Source organism: Crotalus tigris, unplaced genomic scaffold (genome assembly GCF_016545835.1).
Source record: "Crotalus tigris isolate CLP2741 ecotype Arizona unplaced genomic scaffold, ASM1654583v1 scf7180000019465.582067, whole genome shotgun sequence".
In the NCBI taxonomy this organism is placed as follows: domain Eukaryota; kingdom Metazoa; phylum Chordata; class Lepidosauria; order Squamata; family Viperidae; genus Crotalus; species Crotalus tigris.
Window position 1 is genome coordinate 317465 of NW_024097551.1, and position 22625 is coordinate 340089.

General features: G+C 39.8%; 1 protein-coding gene across 1 annotated transcript in view; it reads left to right on the plus strand.

The window, feature by feature from the left end:
* RSBN1 (round spermatid basic protein 1) overlaps positions 1–22625 on the plus strand; it is a 34661-nt gene that overhangs the window by 3094 nt on the left and 8942 nt on the right. Inside the window, exons 2-4 of the mRNA XM_039362435.1 lie at positions 17666–18336; positions 21046–21183; positions 21496–21638. Of these exons, the coding sequence (XP_039218369.1) occupies positions 17666–18336; positions 21046–21183; positions 21496–21638 (952 nt within the window). The remainder of the gene's footprint in view (positions 1–17665; positions 18337–21045; positions 21184–21495; positions 21639–22625) is intronic.

Below are 22625 nucleotides of genomic sequence, written 5' to 3' on the forward strand. Positions count from 1 at the left end.
ACTCAAATTATTTAATTTAATTAAAATACTTAGAGCCTGGTACAGATGCATTTCTCTTCAAACAATCATAAAGTTTGTAGTGTACATAAAGTTTGTAGTGTACATAGATTTGCAAAGCAATGGGATAAAGGAATATTCCTGAACTTTGTTTTATGATTTATCTCATGGTTACTATGAAATTGTGTGAATGCATCAATGCAGTGCATGTTATCTCAGTTTGTAGAGCCTGAATTCATTGAATAAGTTTACCAAAAATGTAAATATTGCAGAATATACAGCCTCATGCTACATAACTAAGCTCCATTTCATGCTGAATAAACTAAATTATTAATGTATCTTAAATATAAAACTGTCTTTAGATAGATTTTTACTCCAAAAGCATTTTATTAACATAAATTTGATAAAAATAAAAAAAATCTGAACAGATATTCCTTCTGTCTCGATTATTCCTAGACTTTCTGCTTCCTGGAGAATTCAGTATTAATTCTGAGATTGCTGGTAAAGTGGAAAAAATCCCAGGCCTTTTGCCAGCCTTAATAACGGTTTTCTTCTTCTAGCTGAGGTCTTTGAATTCTCTTAGTTTTGAAATAGCCTTAAATTTTAAGAGGGGGAAACTGAAGTATTTCTTTTCTGTGTGACAAGCAGTTTCTCATTTTCTTGATGGTAGTGATTGTCTTCACCAATCTAGTATTTTCATCGACTGGTTGTAAATGCCTGCTTGTAACTTTTCATTAATAACAAGAGGGTTTACTAGAAATCTAATGGAATGCGGTGAATCAGTGGAATATAACATCTGGATATGAACTTTATATATGTATTCTGCATACATTCTTTATAACTAGCAAACATTGAAAGAATGTATCCTTCAGATAATAATTAAAGGTGGCAGATGTTGTCTACAAATAGCAATAGCACTTAGACTTATATACTGCTCTGTAGTGCTTTACAGCACTCTCTGGGCGGTTTACATAGTCAGCATATAGCCCCCAACAATCTGGGTCCTCATTTTACCTCAGAAGGATGGAAGGCTGAGTCAATCTTGAGCCGGTCAGGATTGAACTCCTGGCTGTGAGCAAAGTTAGCCTGCAATACTGCATTCAAAACACTGTGCCATCATTCGAGGTAAGAATATGCTCATCTGATCAGATTTATTAATCTTAGCTTTAATCTTAAATGGTGGCCATGATCTTGTCACAAGATAGCATCTTCATAATGCTCAGATTTATTTAAAATAACAATAATTGAAACGGATGTTGAATGTATTCCATAAGGTACAAAAGGAGCAACCAAAACAAGCAACAGCACAGCATATCACTTCAATAGGTTCTAGAGCAGTGATGGTGAACCTTTTAGAGACCGAGTGCCCATCTGCAACCCAAAACCCACTTATACATCGTCAGGTGCCGGGTGGGCATGGCCTATTGGGTGAGTGTGGCCCATTGGGAGTTGGCTCATTGGGGGGGTGGTGGCTGCGGTGGTAACGGCAGACTGAGTGGGACTAAAAAGTTCAGTCAATCAATTCCAACTTTGCAAGAAGTTGAAATTGACTGACTGATTGAACCTTTTTTTTTCTTTTTGCACATGGTAGTGGAGGCCTAAAGCAAAAAGGTTTTATAAAATCCAGCTGAAGGCCTAGGACTGGGGCGACGGCGCAGGTGCCCACAGAGAGGGCTCTGAGTGCCACCTCTGGCACCTGTGCCATAGGTTTGCCACCACTAGTTTAGAGAGCTGTAAAAATGAAGAAAGCTTTCCTTAGGAAATGAAAACTCGAACCTAATGAAGATAACAAAAGAGCACAAACTGTGTCAGAAAAAGTTTAATAAAAGCATTTAATAAGAACACAGCAAAAATAGCTTTAGAGGAAATGTTAAAAACTTTTAATATATTCAAAATTTTGAATCTAAACAATTTGAAAGAACTTAAAACTAAGATTTGTAAAAATAATGAGGACAGTTTAAAAACCTAATAAAAACTGAAAAGCTGAAACTGGATCTAAAAATATAATATGATATCAGAACCAAAAGCACAGGTGAAGTTCAAGAAACTGAAATTGAAACTGAAAATTGTGGCATTGTCATGAAAAGGGCATTGTCTTATCTGAACTCCGTTTCTCAGCACGGAGATGGATAATCCACTAATGGGTTAACTTAATCCTCCTGCCCAATCAGATCAAGTCAGCCAAACTTGCCACACCTGTCCGGGGCCTGTTTGCCCCAGTTTTCGACGAGGATGCAGCTACTGACTGACAGCATGACGTGTTGGCTCACAGAACAAACCCTAGGCCTAAGGACCTAAATGGGTGGGTGTGGATTATCCATCTCCGTGCTGAGAAATGGCGTTCAGGTAAGAAAACGCCCCTTCTCCAGCATTGGAGATGTATAATCCACTAATGGGACATACCAAAGCCCACTGTCCTTACAGGAGGGAAGCAGGCAAGTTTGGAGCCATGTCACAAGGCACCACTTGTTGGAGGACCCTCCTGCCAAAGGATGCCTCGGCGGAAGCATACCTGTCCAGTTTGTAGTGCCGTATGAATGGTGATGGGGAAGACCATGTGGCTGCCTTACATACTTCCTCGATGGAAGCCTATGTGGCGCAGGCCGCCGAGGTGGACGCACTGCGTGTGGAGTGGACCGTGACACAGGGCGGAATTGGCAAGGAATTGGACTGGTACACCCCCGCAATGCAAGCTTTTATCCCACGACTGATCGTGGAGGCTGAGACCTTCCGACCCCTGGAAGAAGGTGAGAAAGAGATAAAAAGAGCCTTGGAGCTACGGAAGGGGGCCGTCTGTTTAATGTAGTAATGGAGAGCCTGTTGGATGTCCAGGGAATGCCATCGCCGTTCCAGCTTATGGGACGGATTGGGGCAGAAATCAGGAAGGACGATGTCCTCCGATCACCAGTCTCAAGTCTGTTAGATCCCTCTGCGAGGAGGATGACTGTATTAAGATGTCGTCTAGGTAGCATTGCACCCGAACCGGCATCAATCTCAGGTGAGCTGCAAGAACCGCCAGGACCTTGGAAAAGACCCTTGGAGCCGACAACAGGCCGAATGGCAGTGCCCTGTACTGGTAGTAATGTCCCATGTAGCAGAACCTGAGAAACCGTTGATGGCCGGGGATGATGGGAATGTGGAGGTATGCCTCTGTAAGGTCCACTGACGTGAGAAAGTCCCCCTTTCGGATGCTGCCTAGGATGGACTGAAGTGTCTGCATTTTGAACCTTCGATATGCCAAATAAAAGTTCAGGCGTTTTAGATCTAAGATTGCCCTCCATCCTCCCGAGGCCTTGGGGACTACGAAGAGGATGGAGTAGAATCCGTGCCCCCGTTGGGCCGGTACTGGTTCTATGCCTCTGATATCTAGTAAGTGGCGAATGGCCTCCTGCATGAGACCTCTCCTTGGGGGCTTCTTTGATAGGGGACAAGCAATGAACCTTTTTGGTGGACTGGATATGAATTCCAGAGACAGGCCGTGGCGAATGGTGTCCAGGACCCAGGTGTCTGTGGTGGTGGCCTCCCACTGAGTGACGAAGAGGCAGAGTCTTCCCTCTATGGGAGGCTCCACTGGGGGGGTGGTCACTTCTTGCGGAAGGGGCGACCCCCGCCTCAAAAGGGTGTTTGGGCTGGGATTGCTGCCTGGGCCGTGTGACTGGTCTGTCAGCCTGACGGTCCTGTCTGGGCATGAAGGGCCGAGAAGGTTGCGTGACTGTTGGGGTAGTGGCAGCCCGAAAGGTCTGCCTATAATTGTAAGGGGTAGTACGCCTCTCGGATCGTTTAGTGATATGGGCCAAGATCTTCTTTTTATCCTTGTTCTTTGACAGGTATGGGGCTAAGGCATCCCCAAACAATTTACCGCCCTGGTATGAGCTGCTGCCAGACGCCATTTGGACTTGGCATCTTAGCCATAGCATGCGGTGGGCTGTTACGTTGGATGCCAAGGATCAGGAAGAAAACCGAGCAGCGTGCAAGATCGCATCGGAAGCATATTCCGTCGCGGCCACTAGCTTGCTCAGGTCCTGATGTGTGCGAACATCGTCTGCAGAGATCCTGGCCTGCAGTTGACGCAGCCAGATGAGGGCGGACCTGGTGAAGAAGGAAACTGAGGTGGACGCCCTGATGGACCACGCCACCGCCTGGTGTGACCTCCTAAAGGTCATCTCCGCTCTGTGTTCCTCAGATTTTAGGGCCTCTGCCATATCCCCTGAAATAGCAGAGGGGGAGAACAGGTGAGCCAGGGGCTCATCCACTGTGGGTACATTTAACGCCTCCTCTAACTCTGAGGCCACACTAAACAACTTCCTATCATTACCTCCTGGAAGGGGGAAGGTACCCGGGGAAGCCCATTGTTTCTTAACTGCGTTGAGGAACCAGGCTGGACATGGAACATGATGATGGGTGAGCACCGGTTTAATGAAGATGGGGTCCGCCTCTGGATCCGTTGTGGGAGCTGCTGGGGCAGGCTGGATGGGTCCCCTGTGTGGCACCAAGCTAACCTTGCGAAGCAGAGGAAGGAAAAGCGATGGATTAAATAGCCCTCCGAACGGGGGTGGATCTGGAACCAGTTCCTCTGACCATGAAGCGTCGAGCGCCTGATCCTGCTCCGGCGTCACTGAGACCCTGCTTAAAGAAGAATGGGAGTGAAAAGGGTCCTGAGAACTGTGAAGTACTGGACGCGAAAGAGGAACGGAGAGCAAGGATTCTGCTCTGGGCACCAATGGAGTCCTGACCGTAAGGGCCTGCTCCACTGCCTGGGCTACCAAGGCCTAAATCCTATCATCCAGGGCTGAGAGGGTGAGTTCCTCCCCTCTAAGCCCTGCGGCCGTGGGTGTAAAGGTGGCTTCCAGGTTCTACGGGACTGTGGGGTATGGGGGGACCGGAAGGCCTGCACCTCCTTGGCCTGGTCATAAGAAGTGACGGGTTCTGCCGGTGCCCAGACCTCCTGAGGAGAAGCAGCAAGACCTAGAGGTAGATCAAAAAAGGTGGACTCTGTCTGAGCAGTCTCAGCCCTGGCCTGTTTTTGAACTTTTTCAAACTTTTTCCAATGTCTGGTGTCTGCTGCTGGCCTGTCTTTCAGCCAATTTGGAGGTTTTCCCCCCAGAAGCAGCCTTGGGCCTGACCTTGGCTGCGATCCCACCAGCAGCATCTTGGGAAGGAGATCTGTACCTTTTCCGGACTGAGAAGGAAGGAGAGGTGGCCCTGGACTGGGAAGCCGTGTTATCCTCCATGCTGGTATAAAATCTTCGGGTGCGCAAGGGAATGCACCTGGAAAAGGGATAAATTGGCTGATAAGGTTGTAGGGCAAAGGCTGGAATTAGGTTGCCCTACCACCCCTCCTGGCCACCGACCAGTGGTATCCCAAAAAAGCCCTGGTTCTACTTGCAGTCACTCTTGCTTCCACCTGAGTAGACTGCGGCCTGCTAGTGAGGCTTGCTATGTAGCCAGGCCATCAAAATAAAAGGTAGCAACAGTACAGTGTCAGAGGCTAGGACTACTGTAGTGATTAGCAAGCCCAAGGTGACCAGGGTTTGAGACACCAGGAAGCCCAATAGAGAAATCTTGGGCCTATGCCAAGGATAGACAGATAATTTCCAGTGCCACAAGGGGAATTACCAAGGATGACCTGAGAAATTCCCCCCCCCCCCGGCAGCCTTGGCTGTGAAATGAGGTAAGGCCCTTGTCAAAGGAGGCCTTGCAGGCCTTATTGGGAGACTAGGGTGTTCCAAGAAGGCGGTGTTGGGGTAGGCTGAAGCCTCCAAGCTGGCAGCCGCAGGCTGCGGGGCCCTGTCCAGATTCAGGCCTTCGCTGAGGGGAGAGAACCCCGAGGCTGAGAGGAGAGTGTTTAATTAAAATTAAGAACTAGCGAGATAGGTAAAAAGTCCTTTCCACCCCCCACCTTCCCTTTCCGTCAGCAAGACTTGGGGTGGCCACGCGGTCGCAAAATGGCGGCCGCGACTCAGGCCGATCACCCCCTCCAGCTCCATACCGGGTAGGACTCACCAGGCCTGTTGCACCTTTGACCAATGGAGACAGAGCTGAAAGGTTCTTCCCAGCTGATCGTCGGCGATCCGACTAGCCCGCAGTCCCTGGGATGGCCGAGAGACGCGGCGAGACAATCTGAGGCCCCTGCGACCTCCATGTGCCAATCCGGTTTTCTAAAGCTGTCGGAGCTGCCGCCGCATGCTCCAACGCCAGAGAAGAAACGAGTCCTCACCTCAGTGACCGAGAAACGCGGCAAGTAAATCCGAGGTCCCTATGGCCTCCGCAAGCCGAGCCGGCTGTTTAAGGCCATTGGGGCTGCAGCCGCAAGCCCCGACGCCAGGAAGGTTGGAGGGGGATAGAGAGGAAGAAAGGGAAGAAGTCTCCCTTTCCTAAACAAGGGGGCAGGGGGGGAGTCCAAACGGAATCCTCTGTTTGAAAAACTGAGTCCCAGTGGAATCAGCAAAATAGGTCCTCTAGAGGTGCGTTGGTCCCAACGCTGCTCAGGGGACTCAAAGAGAAGGAAAAGTTAGCAATCTAGCAATCTAATGGATAATCCACTAATAGTTATCTACCTGCCTGTGAGCCAAACCTGCACGTTTGTTCTGGGCAAGATCAAGTCGAAAACTGGGGCAAACAGGCCCAGGACAGGCATGGCAAGTTTGGCTGACTTGATCTGATTGTGCAGGAGGATTAAATTAACCCATTAGTGGAATATCCATTTCCAGTGCTGGAGAAAATCAAGGTGCATAAACCTACGCAAACAAAATTTACAATTGAGAATAAATCGTAAGTTCTATAGCAGTGGTTCTCAACCTTTTTAATGCCGCGACCCCCAACCGGTCGTAAGTCGAGGACTACTCAACCAGTCGTAAGTCGAGGACTACTCAACTGGTGCAGCACCATTTGCAGAATGGGACTTTTGGCGGGCTCAGCAGGGCAGAGACAGCCTGGACAATTCCTATTGGCTTTTGAAAGCCAATAGAATTAGACTCTATTCAAGAGAGTCTATTCCATTGGCTTTCAATAGCCAATAGAATAAAAGGGAGTAGCACAGCTAAGGAAAAGGGGGAAAAATGGCGGACTGCGTTGTTTGGCGACCCCCCAAATGGGGTCCCGACCCACAGGTTGAGAACTACTGTTCTATAGGAATATTGACTCAAAGCACCATCAAAGAAAAATAAAACCCTGAAACCTGACAATAAATACTTTTGCAAGAAGTATTATACAACCAAAGAGTGCACAATATAGTTAAACTACAAAAATGCATTAAAAAGAAAAAGTAATGGACAGTTTAATTGTAATGGGATTAATAGTTAGAAGCAGTCAGAGAAAATAAGACAAATATATCTGGGACTGATATGTGGATGGAGTTTAGCTTTAATGTCTAGCCAGGTAGCTGCTCAGTTAGCAAACATGCAAATTACCTGATCAGTTTCATGTTGCATTAAAGAATGGAACAAATGAAGCCTGGATGAATCTGAAAGAAACTTTTTAATAAAAGAAAAATCCATACTTGAAAACCAAAGATCAATAACTTGTTTATCTACCACATTCAAAATGCTTACTGGAATATTAGTGAATTCAGTGTATGTTTATTTAAAGGAAATTTCTGTCTACTCAAATGAACAAAAAGGAAACTGAAAAATTCACAAATTTATTAATTAAAACAATCCTAAATAATTTAATAAAAATGAATTTATGTGTTGCTTAGATTGATTACAGGGAAGCATTTGACTTCTTTCAAATGGGTGGATTATGAAAAGTATGCACATGGAAAAGTTAAACACTGTTACAAAGTTAATTATAAATAATGATCAATTATGTGGAATCAAAAAGGGGGATCTTTCAAGATAATTTATTATTGTCTTGTCTCAGATCAGACGTGTGTATGCCCCAAGTAGTTGCAAGGAGCTTTACCTAGGATTTAATAAATATAGTTAGTGGCCGACAAGGCATATGTTTAAATGCACACATAAGGCAGCAAAACCCCAAAACTCTAGCAGCTTGCCTTCAGTGACTTCCAAATGGCTAAAGTCCAAAGCTGGGAACAGAAGCATAGTCAGGTCATACTCTAGAAGTGCAAGAGTCCAAAAATGGGTCATCAGCTAGTCCAAATTCCAAGGAACAGGATTTTCTTAAGAAACAGGTTCAAGAGCCTGTCAAATAGACTGATAGCTCTCAGTGGAGAACAGCTGGATAGCAAAGCCTCTTAAATCAGGAAACCGCGCCTACCCCATTGCTGGCAATGGGGAAAAACTTCCAATACGTCACGTGATGTCAGGTAATGTCGTGAGTTTGACATTAAATGAACCATGCCCTTATCGTACAAGAAGTCTTGCAGAACTCTTCTGTTCTGCTGTGTGCTCAACTCGGCATGCTTTAGGGAAAACAGTAGAACCTGAATCTAGCTCCTTGTCTTCTGATGCCTCCATCTGACTGAAATGTTCTTTGACCAAATTAGCCTCAAGTGCTCAGTTTTCACCTTTATTTAATTTAGTGAGGGGCCTATTGCCAAGGATGCTGAATAAAGCAAATCATGGCTGTCAGTTTATCTATCTAACAAAATGAAATTCAGTGGTGAAAAAAGTAAGGTTCTATATTTAGGCAAGAAAAACCAAATGTACAGGTATAGTATAGGGGGTACCTTGCTCAACAGTAGTAACTGTGAGAGGGATCTCGGAGTCCTAGTGGACAATCACTTAAATATGAGCCAGCAGTGTGCTGCAGCTGCCAAAAAAGCCAACACAGTGCTAGGCTGCATTAACAGAGGGATAGAATCAAGATCACGTGAAGTATTAATACCACTTTACAATGCCTTGGTAAGGCCACACTTGGAATACTGCATCCAGTTTTGGTCACCATGATGTAAAAAAGATGTTGAGACTCTAGAAAGAGTACAGAGAAGAGCAATAAAGATGATTAGGGGACTGGAGGCTAAAACATATAAGGAACGGTTGCTGGAATTGGGTATGTCTAGTTTAACAAAGAGAAGGACAAGGGGGGACATGATAGCAGTATTCCAATATCTCAGGGGCTGCCATAAAGAAGAGGGAATTAAGCTATTTTCCAAAGCACCTGAAGGCAGGACAAGAAGCAACGGGTGGAAACTAATCAAGGAGAGAAGCAACCTAGAACTAGGAGAAACTTCCTGACAGTTAGAACAATTAACCAATGGAACAACCTGCCTCCAGAAGCGGTGAATGCTCCAACACTGCAAGTTTTTAAGAAGAGACTGGACAGCCATTTGTCGAAATGGTGTAGGGTTTCCTGCCTGAACAGGGGGTTGGACTTGATGACCTCCAAGGTCCCTTCCAACATAATAATAATAATAATATAATAATAATAATAATAATAATAATAATAATAATCCCCAGTGAGGCACTACCTTGACGTGGTTGTGGGGCTTGTGTACTCTGAGGAAGATGAGAGCTATGCCAGAGGTTCAACCATACTGGACAGGTCTCATCAGAGGAGTCAGACAAAGAGTGTCTCTCCCATAAAAAATATGGTGAGACGTAAATTTCAGAATGCCATACCGGCTCGGACGTCGCCCGGGTTAACAAGGTCCGCACTAGATATTGGAGTTCCTGGATATCTGGTGAAAAATGGGTTACAGGACTCAGGACTGTTGGCTGAGCAACCAGGGCCAGCAGCTGCAGAACTACTGGAAGAAAAGGTGTTTACCCGTCGCAGATACACAGTGATGGAAAACAAAGAAATAATGATCTGTTACTACAGATCAAGTCCAACAAGAAGAGGATATCTAAAACGAATGCACCAATTCTGGAAAGAACAACATCCAGAATCAGAAATAACAGAACAGAGACTAGCAGATCAACGCCATTTATAACACGAAATAAAGTATTCACAGAAACAGAATTGGACGAACTGCAAAGGTTTACCCAGGGCAAAGAAATCAAAGCCTTACCAGAAGTAATTCAGAATGTAGAGGCAAACCAGGGGGAGTTGGCAGTGAAGGAATCCAGCAGAGATATACAACTGTTCTCATTTGGAAACCAGGCACCTCTACCTCAGGAAGAACAAAACCCTCTAACTAAAGAAATAAAAGAATTGAAACAAAGAATAACTGAGCATCTAGAACAGCACAAAAACAACAGAATAAGGCTACCTGCATTGAAGCTTGTTCCAAAGAAACAGCTAGCACAAGCATTAAAAGATGCAAATATTGCAATATCAAGTATAAGCACCAATTCACTGCAAGAAACAAACCAACTAATGTACAGCACAGCTGCAGTTATAACAGAATACCTGGGATGCAAAATCAACAAAGAAGAAAAACAAACAAACAGTGCACCAGAAAAATGGAAGGTTAGACTAGAAAATAAGATCAGCAAGTTAAGATCACATGCAAGCAAGCTAGAACAGATGAAAGAAAAGAAGCTGAAGAACAAGAAGACCAAAGAATACCTAATCAAGAAATACCACTTAGAAACAAGGAAGATCAAGGAAGCACTGGAAATAATAAAGCAACAAATAACAGCTATAGCCAGGAAAATCAGTAGATATGAAGCTCGAATTGCAAACTATAGGCAGAACCTCCAATTTCAATCCAATCAGAAACGTTTCTACCAATCCATCAATGGAGAAACTGCAAGGAATCAGTCAGTACCTGACAAGGAAGAAACAGTGCAGTTCTGGAAGCAGATATGGGATAACCCAAAGAAATACAACAAGGATGCGGCTTGGTTAAAAGAGGTGGATGCAAATAAAACAGAAGTTGAAATGAAAGAACTAGTAATAACAACAAAAATGGTAGAAAAAAGAGCAAAGAAAATCAAAAATTGGTCAGCACCAGGTGAAGATGAACTGCATGGGTTTTGGTTGAAACATCTAACTGTTATACACCCACTCATTGCCAAACAGTTCAACAATATACTACAAGGAGGAGAAATTGAAAAGTGGCTAACAACTGGGAAAACCTACCTAATAATGAAAAATCCAGCAAAAGGGGCAACACCAGGCAACTACAGGCCAATTACCTGCTTACCAACAACTTTCAAATTACTAACTGGTGTGGTAGCTGATGCAGTACAACAGCATCTAGTTGAAAACAATCTCTTTCCACCTGAGCAGAAAGGAAACCGCCCCAATAGCAGAGGAACAAAAGATCAACTCCTAATAGACAAAATGATCTTGGAAAACTGCAAGAGAAGGAAGACCAACCTGAATGTGGCATGGATTGACTACAAAAAGGCATTTGACTCTCTGCCACATGATTGGATAATAAAGTGCCTAGAAATAACAGGAGTCAGTAGAAACATCAGAAAATTTGTGCAAAGATCGATGGCACAATGGAAGACACAGTTGCAGATCAATGGTGAGAGGCTGGGAGAGGTTAATATCAAGAGAGGAATATTTCAAGGAGATTCATTATCACCATTACTATTTGTTATTGCACTGTTTCCTCTGTCAACAATACTGAATAACTCAGGACATGGCTATCAAACATCAAAAACATCTGCCAGACTATCCCACCTCCTTTATATGAATGATCTGAAGCTGTATGGAAAAACATCATCTGAAATAGAATCGCTGCTCAACACTGTCCGTATATATAGCCAAGATATTGTAATGGAGTTTGGCTTGGACAAATGTGCCACACTTACTATCAAACAAGGAAAAATAATGAAAACTGAAGGAATCAAGATGCCCCACGAAAATAACATTAAGAGTCTGGATGAGGAAGAGTACTACAAATACTTGGGTATCCTTCAAGCTGACAACATCAAGCACACTGAAGTCAAGAAAAAGATTAGAGGTGAATACATCAAGAGAGTGAAGAAGATCTTAAAATCCAAACTCAATGGAGGAAATACCATAAAGGCAATCAACACCTGGGCAATCCCAGTCATTAGGTACACAGCTGGAATAGTGGACTGGACTCAAGCAGAACTAAAAGCAATGGATAGGCAGACCAGAAAAATAATGACAATGAATCATGCCCTTCATCCACGCAGTGACATTGATAGACTTTATCTACCAAGGCAAATAGGTGGGCGTGGAATGCTACAAGTACATCAGATGGTTGAAGAAGAAAAAATGGCTTTGGAAGAATATCTGAAGAACAATGATGAAGATGCACTGAAATTAGTATATCAGGAAGGCTTACTAACTACTGGAGAGACCAAACTGGCCTACAAGAAAGACCAAATGAAGAACAGAATAGAGGCATGGGAAGACAAAGCACTACATGGCCAATACATGAAAAAAATAGCTGGGAAAGCAGATAATAATAAAACCTGGCAATGGCTAAGAGCAGGAAAATTGAAGAAAGAGACCGAGGGACTAATTCTGGCTGCACAAGACCAAGCCTTAAGGACAAATGCATACAAAGTCAAAATTGAGAAGACAGCAACAGACAGTAAGTGCCGCCTATGCAAAGAAGCTGAAGAAACAGTGGACCACTTGGTAAGCTGTTGCAAGAAGATTGCACAAACTGATTACAAGCAGCGGCATGACAAAGTAGCAACAATGGTGCATTGGAAGATCTGCAAAAAATATCATTTGCCTGTAAGCAAAAACTGGTGGGATCATAAAATAGAGAAAGTCATAGAAAATGATAAAATTAAACTGCTCTGGGACTTCAGAATTCAAACAGACAAGCACCTGCAACATAACACCCCAGACTTAACAATTGTCGATAAGAAAGACAAAAAAGTCTGGATAGTGGACGTGGCAGTGCCTGGAGATAGCAGAATAGAAGAGAAAGAACTGGAGAAGATAACAAAATACAAAGACCTACAAATAGAAATAGAAAGACTGTGGCAAAAGCAAGCAAGGGTAGTACCAATAGTCATAGGCTCCTTGGGTGCAATCCCAAAACAACTGGAGCACCACTTGAACACCATTGGCATTGACAAATTCGCTATTAGTCAATTGCAAAAGGCGGCCTTACTAGGAACTGCTTCCATCCTGCGACGATATCTGTAATACCATCAAACATCCACATCTGCCTATCCCAGGTCCTGGGTAAGGACTCGATAGGTAGACAAAATGCCAAATCCAGTCTGAACATCTGGCTGACTGTGCGATGATCGATAATAATAATAATAACGAACTGACAAATTTTTACAAAATAGTGAATTTTATAATTAAAGAACCACAAAAGCAAGGTTCTGTAAAAGCAATTTTTCCTTACCATGTTCATTCATACAGTTTGAATATCACTAGATACATGGATGGCAGTTATTCCATTGGTCCTGTCAAAGTTTTGAGGACTCAAGTGCATAGTATTCCTTATTGAAAGCTCTTGAGTACCACCTATCCTTTGTGGATTGTTAACTAGTTATGAAATAAACAAGAATAATTTTTTCAAAAAAGAGAATCAAGAAAAGGAGTACATTAGCAGTGTGTGCTAGGAAGTGATTTTTTTTTTTTTATTAAAAGTTTTATAAATTTTACAAAAAAGAAAAAAGAATACAAAACAAGAGACAACATATACAAAAAAAATAAAACTAAACAATACATATATAAAAAGAAAACCCCCCACCCCTCCCAAAAAAACCCCCCCCTCCCTTCCCCCCCCCCGAGCTTCCCAGAGCAGAATATAGGCTTAAGAAGTAAAAATAAAAATTAAATTAAGAACTTTATATTTATATATATAAAAAGATTATCTATAATATATATGAAAATAAAACTTATGAAAAAACTATATAATATTTTTGTATACCCAATCTAAATTGTATAAATTTTATCCATTTATCCCAAACAGCAAAAACTTCTCTTGCGTTTGTTGCTTTAAGAAAGCCGAAATCTTTGCCATTTCCGCCAGATAAGCTACTTTAAGAAACCATTCCTGCACTGTAGGCAAAGATTCCTTCTTCCAATATTGTCCTACTAACAGCCTAGCGGCTGTAATCAAATTTAACATCAATACAACCTCCTTTGTATCACAATCTGTAACAATACCTAACAAAAATAATTGCGGAGTAAATTTTACCCTCCTTCTAAAAATTCTCTGGATATTCCACCATATTTTGATCCAAAATGCTTTTATCTCTCTGCATGACCACCAAATATGATAATAGGAAGCCTCCTTATAACCACATCTCCAACATTTGGGTTGCACGTCAGGGTACATATAAGACATTTTTTGTGGATCAAGGTGCCATCTATAAAACATTTTATAAAAATTCTCCCTTAAGTTCTGTGCTTGTGTAAATTTGACATTTCTCACCCAAATATTTTCCCAGGTGTCCAATGAGACTGGCTCACCAAAATTCTGCGCCCATCTTATCATACAATCTTTAATTAGTTCCGTTTCTGAATCCAATTCAACTAAAACCGCATAAATTCTCTTAATGTGGGTTTGTCTTGAATCCTTCACTTGCTTAATAAGATTTTCATCTTCTCTAAGAAAACCCACCTTACAATCCATCTTCCATCTGTCTAGTAATTGCCTATATTGGAACCAAGAATAAATAAAGTTTTCTTGTGCTAACTCTTCCCGTGATTTTAATTGCCAGTTTTGTCCATCCCATTTAAGTAACTGTCTATAAGACACCATGTCCATTTTAACCCCTCTTTTTATAGCTTCTATCGCATGCCAAGGTATAGCCCATAATGGTACTTTGAAATCACTTTTATAATATTTTCTCCAAATCCTAAGTAAAGAAATTCTTAAGATATGAGATTTAAAAGCCCAATCCATTTTTTTATTGAATATTAAATAGGCATGCCACCCATAAAGTAAATCCCATCCCTCTAAATAAAGTATCTCAGAATTTGTCAAATTTACCCAATCACTGATTAATGTTAAAACCACCGCATCATAATATAATTTCAAATTTGGTACCTTAAGTCCACCCCTCTCACGGAAGTCTTGCATAATTTTAAACTTAACCCTTGGCTTTTTCCCTGCCCAGATAAATTTATTAAGACCCTTCTGCCACTCATTTAAATTAATCTCATTTTTCAAAATTGGTAGCATTTGAAACAGAAAAAGAAACTTAGGTAAAATATTCATTTTTATCACTGCAATTCTTCCCATGAGGGATAATTGCAACTTTTCCCAGTTCTTCAAGTCCTTCTGTACCCTGACCCACAACCTTTCATAATTATTTTTAAATAATTTTACATTAGAAACAGACAACATCACCCCCAAATATTTTACCTTATTAACAATCTCAAAACCCGTCAAGTTAGTCAAAATCTGCTTCTCCTGACTAGACATATTTTTAGGTAAAATTTTGGTCTTATTTACATTAATCTTGAAACCGGAGACCAAGCCATAATGATGAATCAACTGTAATAAATTTACTACAGAATAATCAGGTTGCGACAAAGTAACAACCAAGTCATCCGCAAAAGCTCTTAACTTATATTCTTTTTTATTAACATATATTCCTTTAATTTCCTGAGACTCTCGAATTTTGATCAATAATATTTCCAATGTTAAAACAAACAACAATGGCGATAAAGGACACCCCTGTCTAGTACCTTTCTCTATTGTAAAAACCTCCGACAAACCTCCATTAACAATAAGTTGTGCTGTTTGTTTTTGATATATTACCTTAAGGGCTTGTAATATATTTTCACCAAAATTCATTTCTTCCATTACTCTTAGCATAAAATGCCAATTCAATTGGTCAAATGCTTTTTCAGCATCTAAAAATATGAGCCCTGCAGGAACTTGGTTGTTCTTATCTAAATATTCTAATAGATTAATAATTTATCTAACATTGTTTTTCATATACCTTCCTGTTATAAACCCTGATTGATCTTTATGCACAAGATGATGCACCACCCTCATAAGCCTATTTACCAAAATTTTTACAAATATCTTATAATCCACGGTGATTTTTTTATCTTGTTAATAACTGACCTTAAATTTTTGATATGTAATTATAGTAATTAGGAAAATAGGCTGATGGTAGATAGTTCAGTGAAAATGCTGACTTAAAGTATGAAAAACAGCGGCCCCCAGCCTTTTGGACACCAGGGAGTGATTCTGTGGAAAAAATTTTTTCTGTGGACCAGAGGGGAAGTGGTTTTGTTTGCTGCCTGCATTCTACGGTTGGGACTTTGCTTGTTTTCATGGCCCAGTTGCTGGCCTGCCACAGATTTGTGCTGGTCCGTGGACTGGGGGGACCCTTCATGAAAAAGATAAATGCCATGCTATGTATGGTTTATTTGGAAAGAGGTTGAAAATGAAACTACCAATTGTTTTATGCCTTAAACAAATCAGTGATATATCTGCATTTGAAGTAGATTTTCTGGTCGACTGAAATATACTTTTCATTCAAGATATAATTAACTTGTATAACTGATTATCACAATGCATAGTGATGACTACTAATTTCAGTGACTTTATGTATTTTTAGAAATTGGATTTATTGATAGCTGTTATTTGAAAGCTTACTGTCCGGATTGTGGGTGACATACTTATGAATATCTGCTGTAGAGAAACAATGGTGGGAAAGGAATAAACTTTCTACCTTCCGCATCAGAGTATCTAAGAGGCATTTGGTTGGTTACTGTGAGAAATAAATTGCAGGACTAGGATAGGCTTTTAATTAATTGAGTTGGGTTTTATTATAAGGTCACTAAATAAATTACTTTTGTGAGATGGCCTGATTTTTGAATGAGTTTTCCCATCATTCCATCTCTACAACAGTAACTCAATTATTTAAGGGTTACTAATAGTTTTGTATAAATATGATAATAGAATTAATAAGCAACTTCTATTTGGCATTATATAAAGTGTCAAAGAATAAGGGGACTGTAATTGTAATATTTGGAGAGCATTATATCACTTAATTTGAAATTCAGTTGGCAGTATCATTTAAGTTTATGGAGAAATAGAATCTTTAGCAGGAATTTTATTAGAATTCACATACAAGGCCTTTAAGAGGTTTTGTTCAAATTGCTGTTGCTATACAATTTTGTTTTTGTTATTTTTGTTCAGAGAAAACATCAGAGAAAGAATTGAGATACAGACATTTTATAAATATCAGCACTTCTATTATTAGAAGTAAGTTGATTGGCAGTGTGTTGCTGTGTACAATTCAAGATGTTGGTTATTACTTTAAAGCCCTTCATGGCTTGGGACTGTGTTATTTTAGGAACTATCTTCTCCCAATTGTTTCTACCCATCCAATTTGGTCATGGTTTGGCATATTGCTAGTCAGTCAAGGAATGTTGGTTGGCAAGAACTTGAAAAAAAATCTGGAAGTTTGCTGTTAAATATGTTGACAGCAACAAGAATGCTTTATGCACAAACAAAAATTCCACAACTGGTGCATGGTTGGAAAGCTAATGGAACTAGCAGAAATGGCTAAATTAACTGTTTTAATCTAAGAAAAGAATACATTTGACTTGGTTTCTGCTGAGAAACCACTTCTGGATTTTATGCTTGAGATAAAATGAAATTTTGACTTTGGAAGAAAATGAAACGTTGACTTTGGGAAAAAAATGACACTTTGACTTTGGGTTTTGCTGATTAGATATGTTAGTGTTATAGAACAACATATGTATATATTATGTTATGTACAAATATGTAAATGTAAAAAGCATTTTTTATCATATAACAGTAGCCAGTTTTTAAAAGTAAACCTTTATATTAACCTTTTAGTGAAGTACTGGTGCATTATTAAAAAATACATAATTTTATTGGATATAACTCTTTTGCAACATTAATATCTTATTTTCTTGTTACTTTTAGAAACCCGAGATGAAAATGGCAAGACAGAAAGATCTGACAGTCTTATTGTAAAGAAAATAAAGAAGAAGAAGAAAAAGAAACACAGAGAAGACATGAGAGGGAGGCATCTGAAAATGTACAACAAAGAAGTACAGACAGTATGTGCTGGTCTTACCCGTATCAGCAAAGAGACTTTGACTCCAGGAGAGAGTGATAATTTGGAAGAGAACAAGGAATCTTTTAGGTATCTAAAAGACGAACAGCTGTGTCAGTTGAATGTGGGGATGCAGGAATATAGGATACCCCAGGGGGTGCAGTCTCCATTTACTACCCACCAGGAACATTCTGTTCGCAACAGCTTCTTAAAAACAGGTACTAAATTTAGTAATTTTATTCATGAAGAACATCAATCAAATGGAGGAGCTCTAGTTCTTCATGCCTATATGGATGAACTCTCATTTTTGTCTCCAGTGGAGATGGAGAGATTTGCAGAAGAGTTTCTTGCTTTGACATTCAGTGAAAACGAGAAAAATGCAGCTTATTATGCTCTAGCGATAGTTCATGGGGCAGCTGCATACTTGCCAGACTTCTTGGATTACTTTGCTTTCAATTTCCCTAGCACTCCAGTGAAAATGGAAATCCTTGGTAAAAAAGATATTGAAACAACCACCATTTCAAACTTTCACACTCAGGTAAGAGAAATTACTCCAAAATGCCTGAATTCTAATTTGAATCTGGGGTTGATGATTGTAAGTAATACTAAGCAGAAAGCTGAAATCGAGAATGCTTTCTGTTAGTTATATTTACCACCTCCAATTGCCTTTGCATGCTGTGTGTCAAATACACATCAACATTACCTTCACACATTTCCCATTCCATTGTTCCTTCCAGATTTTGCCTCTCTATAAGAAATAGCATTATTTTTGAATTTTAAGATCTAGATATAGTAAACCTTTACTGATAATTTGAGTCTTTTTAGTGCCATTACAACCCTAAGGATTGCATTGTTGAAAAATGGCTGATGAGAATGTCCTAGTCTCCAAAAGCAAACATCTGCTTATACTTACTATAAAATAGAAATTAGTTTTAAGTCTTAAATGGTGGAAAACATAAATTGCTCTCACAAGGTATAGAAAAATTTTACAGAAGAAAAATAATGATGCTCAGATTATCCTTTCTGCCCCCTCTCTCCACAAATCCTACATTCTTTTATCTTTGTTGGTTTGTAGAAGAGGTTAAAAAGGGCATTATCTTCATGGTTTTCATTTATTTATCTCATTAAATTTAGTGCTACCCAACTCCAAATTATTTTGGATGGCCCACAATGGTCAGAGGAACATGAAGTTCTTTGGAGATGTTTTCTAGCCTTTATCTTTAGCTCACTTGGCTTTTTCGTTTTCTTTCTGCTTTTCTTTGTTTTCTGTGTTCACTATGTTGTGCAGTGACACAAAAAGCTTGAGTGAATAGTTTTCTCCATTGAAATAGGCTGAGTGACCGAGATTGAAGGCACCTGTGTTACTAATTAAATAGTCTGAGAGATCACTAAAATCTAATAATGTCTTTTGATTTCATTTATTGTATTATAAGAATGTGTCCATTGCAAACTGTATATTTTATGGACTTTGGAATCAAGAATGGTAGATGCCATTTGCTTCTGTCAGTTCCAAGTTACTTCCTAGCTAATAGAGATTCTTTGAGGAAAAGTGAACAGTACTGTATCTATATAACTAGGTACATATGCATTAAATAATACTATTATTGAACCATATGAACCATGTAATGCAAAATATTACATGTAGCATTTAAAAATGTGTAGGAATGAAATCCAGTAAAAATTACTGTGAAATTTAAACAGTTTTGTTAAATTATCTCTTTCCCTTTTGAAAAATATTGTACACCACTGGCATAACATATCTTAAACTGAACTGCTGACATATAAATTGATCATGTTCCTTGATGTTTATGGACTAGACTAGCTTTGAACAAACATGTGATTACCTATTTCCTGTGAGTACTTGACATATTTCTGCATCATGGATTAATTCAAAGAAATCACTTTTTTAAAGTTAATGAGACATAGAAACTCTGTCCTCCCCAATAGTTCCTTGTGGATTTGTTTTCTTGGCAAGGGAAGAAATCCAAAGTATTTTGATTATAGACTTTGGATATTGTTTAATAACAATTGGTGAATAAGAAAATACTGTTTCTTTGAAAGTAAGACCTACCCCCAAAATAAGCCCTAGCTTGATTTTTGAGGGCGGGCCTAATATAAGCCCTACCCCCAAGATAAGCCATAGTTTTGGGGCGAGTACACCTAAAAATCAAGCTGGGGTAGGGGTGTGGAGCTGCCCCACACGCCCTACACCCACTTACCTTGCAGCCAGGCTTTTCCTCATCGGCCCACTTCTTCTGCGGGCATCCCCAGGCCTGCATTTCGCAGTCAGAGGCCTTTCTGGAAGGCCACTTCAGCCAAGAACCAAGCTATGGATTCAGCCCATAGCTTGGTTCTGCAAGGCCTCTGCAGCTGAGAACTGAGCTGTGGATTGAATCCATAGCTTGGTTATTGGCTGCAGAGGCCTTCTGGAAAGGCTACTGACTGCAAAATGCAGGCTGGAGCTCCATTCTCAGCTGCAGAATGAAGCTGCTCGTTTGGATGCAGAAGAAGTGGGCTGGCTGGGGCTGTCGGTGATGGAGATGAGTGGAAAAGACACCCCCGCCCCCAAAATAAAACCTGGTGCCTCTTGGAAGAAAAAAAAAAAAAAGACTGGGTCTTATTTTTGGGAAACACGGTATCTCTATCTCACTTAGTACTTTAGTATTGTATCTTGTTACACTATTTCACTGGAGATGAGAAACATTTCATATGTATGCTTCCAGTTGGGTGTATTTTCCTCTAATTTTTTTCCAAAGTAGTAGATGTTTCAATTTGGGCATTTGTCCTATGTATTTCTTGTAAGTTTACCATAGAACAATTCTTCTGGTGGTTATTTAGTTGTTTGGATTCTTTAAGGATATCTAGTTATTCAGTTTTTCACAGATGCTTTGGTATATTTCCCTGTCTTAGATTTTAAATGTTTTTATACATATATAGTTTATAAGCCTTAATCATATCTTAAGAATTATTATTCTAATTGCTGTATAATTGTTGTGCTGATCTTTCATTGCACCATCATGAAACACAGGATACTGTACTTATTCTTTGATTAAGCAGAGTAATATTTGTATTTGTTGCACTCTTCTGTGCAATTTACCTGTGAAAGATTAATAAGAAAGGAAAATTTCAAGCTCAGATATTTGTATGTCCTGTATATGATATATTCTGTATATTCTTGACTTCACAGGAAATTTATAGATTACTTTAATGCTGTGGGATAAAATAGTTTTATTTTTTTCTTTATAAGGTCAGTCGAACGTACTGCTGTGGAACTTACAGAGCAGGTCCAATGAGGCAGATCAGTCTTGTTGGAGCAGTAGATGAAGAAGTTGGAGATTATTTCCCAGAATTTCTTGATATGTTAGAAGAATCTCCATTTCTTAGAGTAAGTACTAAAGTTTTGCTTCTTCTTTTGGTGACTTAAGTTTTAACTAATGTTAGCACTGAATTGGTGATGGAATAAAAAGTGATAAAGCATTATTAAACATTAAGACAATAGTTAAATAGAAAAGAAAATTTGTGATTTTTGTCTAATTTTATTGCATGACAGAATGAAGTAAATTATACTGAAAATATAAAGCTCTAATGACTGTGTACAAATTATATTTTAATAAAGAAATTGCTCATCTGTTTCTAAGATGTCCAAAGCATTTCATGTCACTAGCTGACTAGTTTAGTTTTCTTTTGTGATATACAGATGACTTTGCCTTGGGGTACTCTTTCGAGTCTCAGACTTCAGTGTAGGTCACAAAGTGATGATGGGCCCATTATGTGGGTAAGACCTGGTGAACAGATGATCCCAACAGCTGATATGCCAAAGTCACCATTCAAAAGGCGCAGGTAATCTTTATAGCTGGGAGAGAATTTGTACTTTAAATTTTAATTGAGCTGATCTCATCAGCAAAATTGGCTTAGTTTATTCTGACAACTTTCTGAAACTTAGTTGACATATATATTAATATGTAATAGTAAAGTTTCCTTCAATATAGCTTAAGTCTTGATAATTTTGTACATATTTTTTTATAATGCTGCCATACTTTACCCCTCTGTCAGTATCATACATTGCATTATAAACTCCCAGGATGCAAGTTTATGTTAGGGAATGCAATAGATATTGATGGAATATCTATATAAATTAAAACAACAGCAACAGCTTCTGGTTCAGTACACCTAATATAAACTTTGTTTGATTTAAAATATATTTCCATTCAGGTACTTATGGCTACTGTCATATTGTTTCTGTAGATGGTAAATCATTAAAATGATATTGAACTGTATAAAATCATTAGTGCTGTAAAAGCAAGACAGTGAAGACTCTCTGTGTCATACTTGCACATTGTTATATTATCCGTTAGTTTGATATCCTGTCTTTACTTCAGGAGCTCAAGGCACTGTGCATAGCATTCTAGTGTGGGTTCTCCTGGTGCTTTTGAACTCTCAATTTGCATCAGTCCCGGTGAAGGTTCTGGAGGGCTGCACACTGCCAACTTTTAAGTTCATTGAATTTCTGCGATATAAGCATTTGTTGTCTGTGTATTGTATTTAAGCTGTGAAAAAGTTGAGGTTATTTGTAGCACTTTTGTTTCAAAAGGCCTATTAAGAGTACATAAAATAATCCCTGGTATATAATATCTGCATAAACTTTTTAAAAAATGGCCTTTTACTCCTATGCATTCCATCCTTTACTGTTTTATATTTTAATTTATATTGCATTTGATTACATTAGAGTTAATTCCCCACATATCAAAGTAGTGCCTGTATGATGTGGAAAAGTTAGGACAGCTGCTTTTATGTTTTTATGATATTATTTTTTGTCTATCCCCTTCA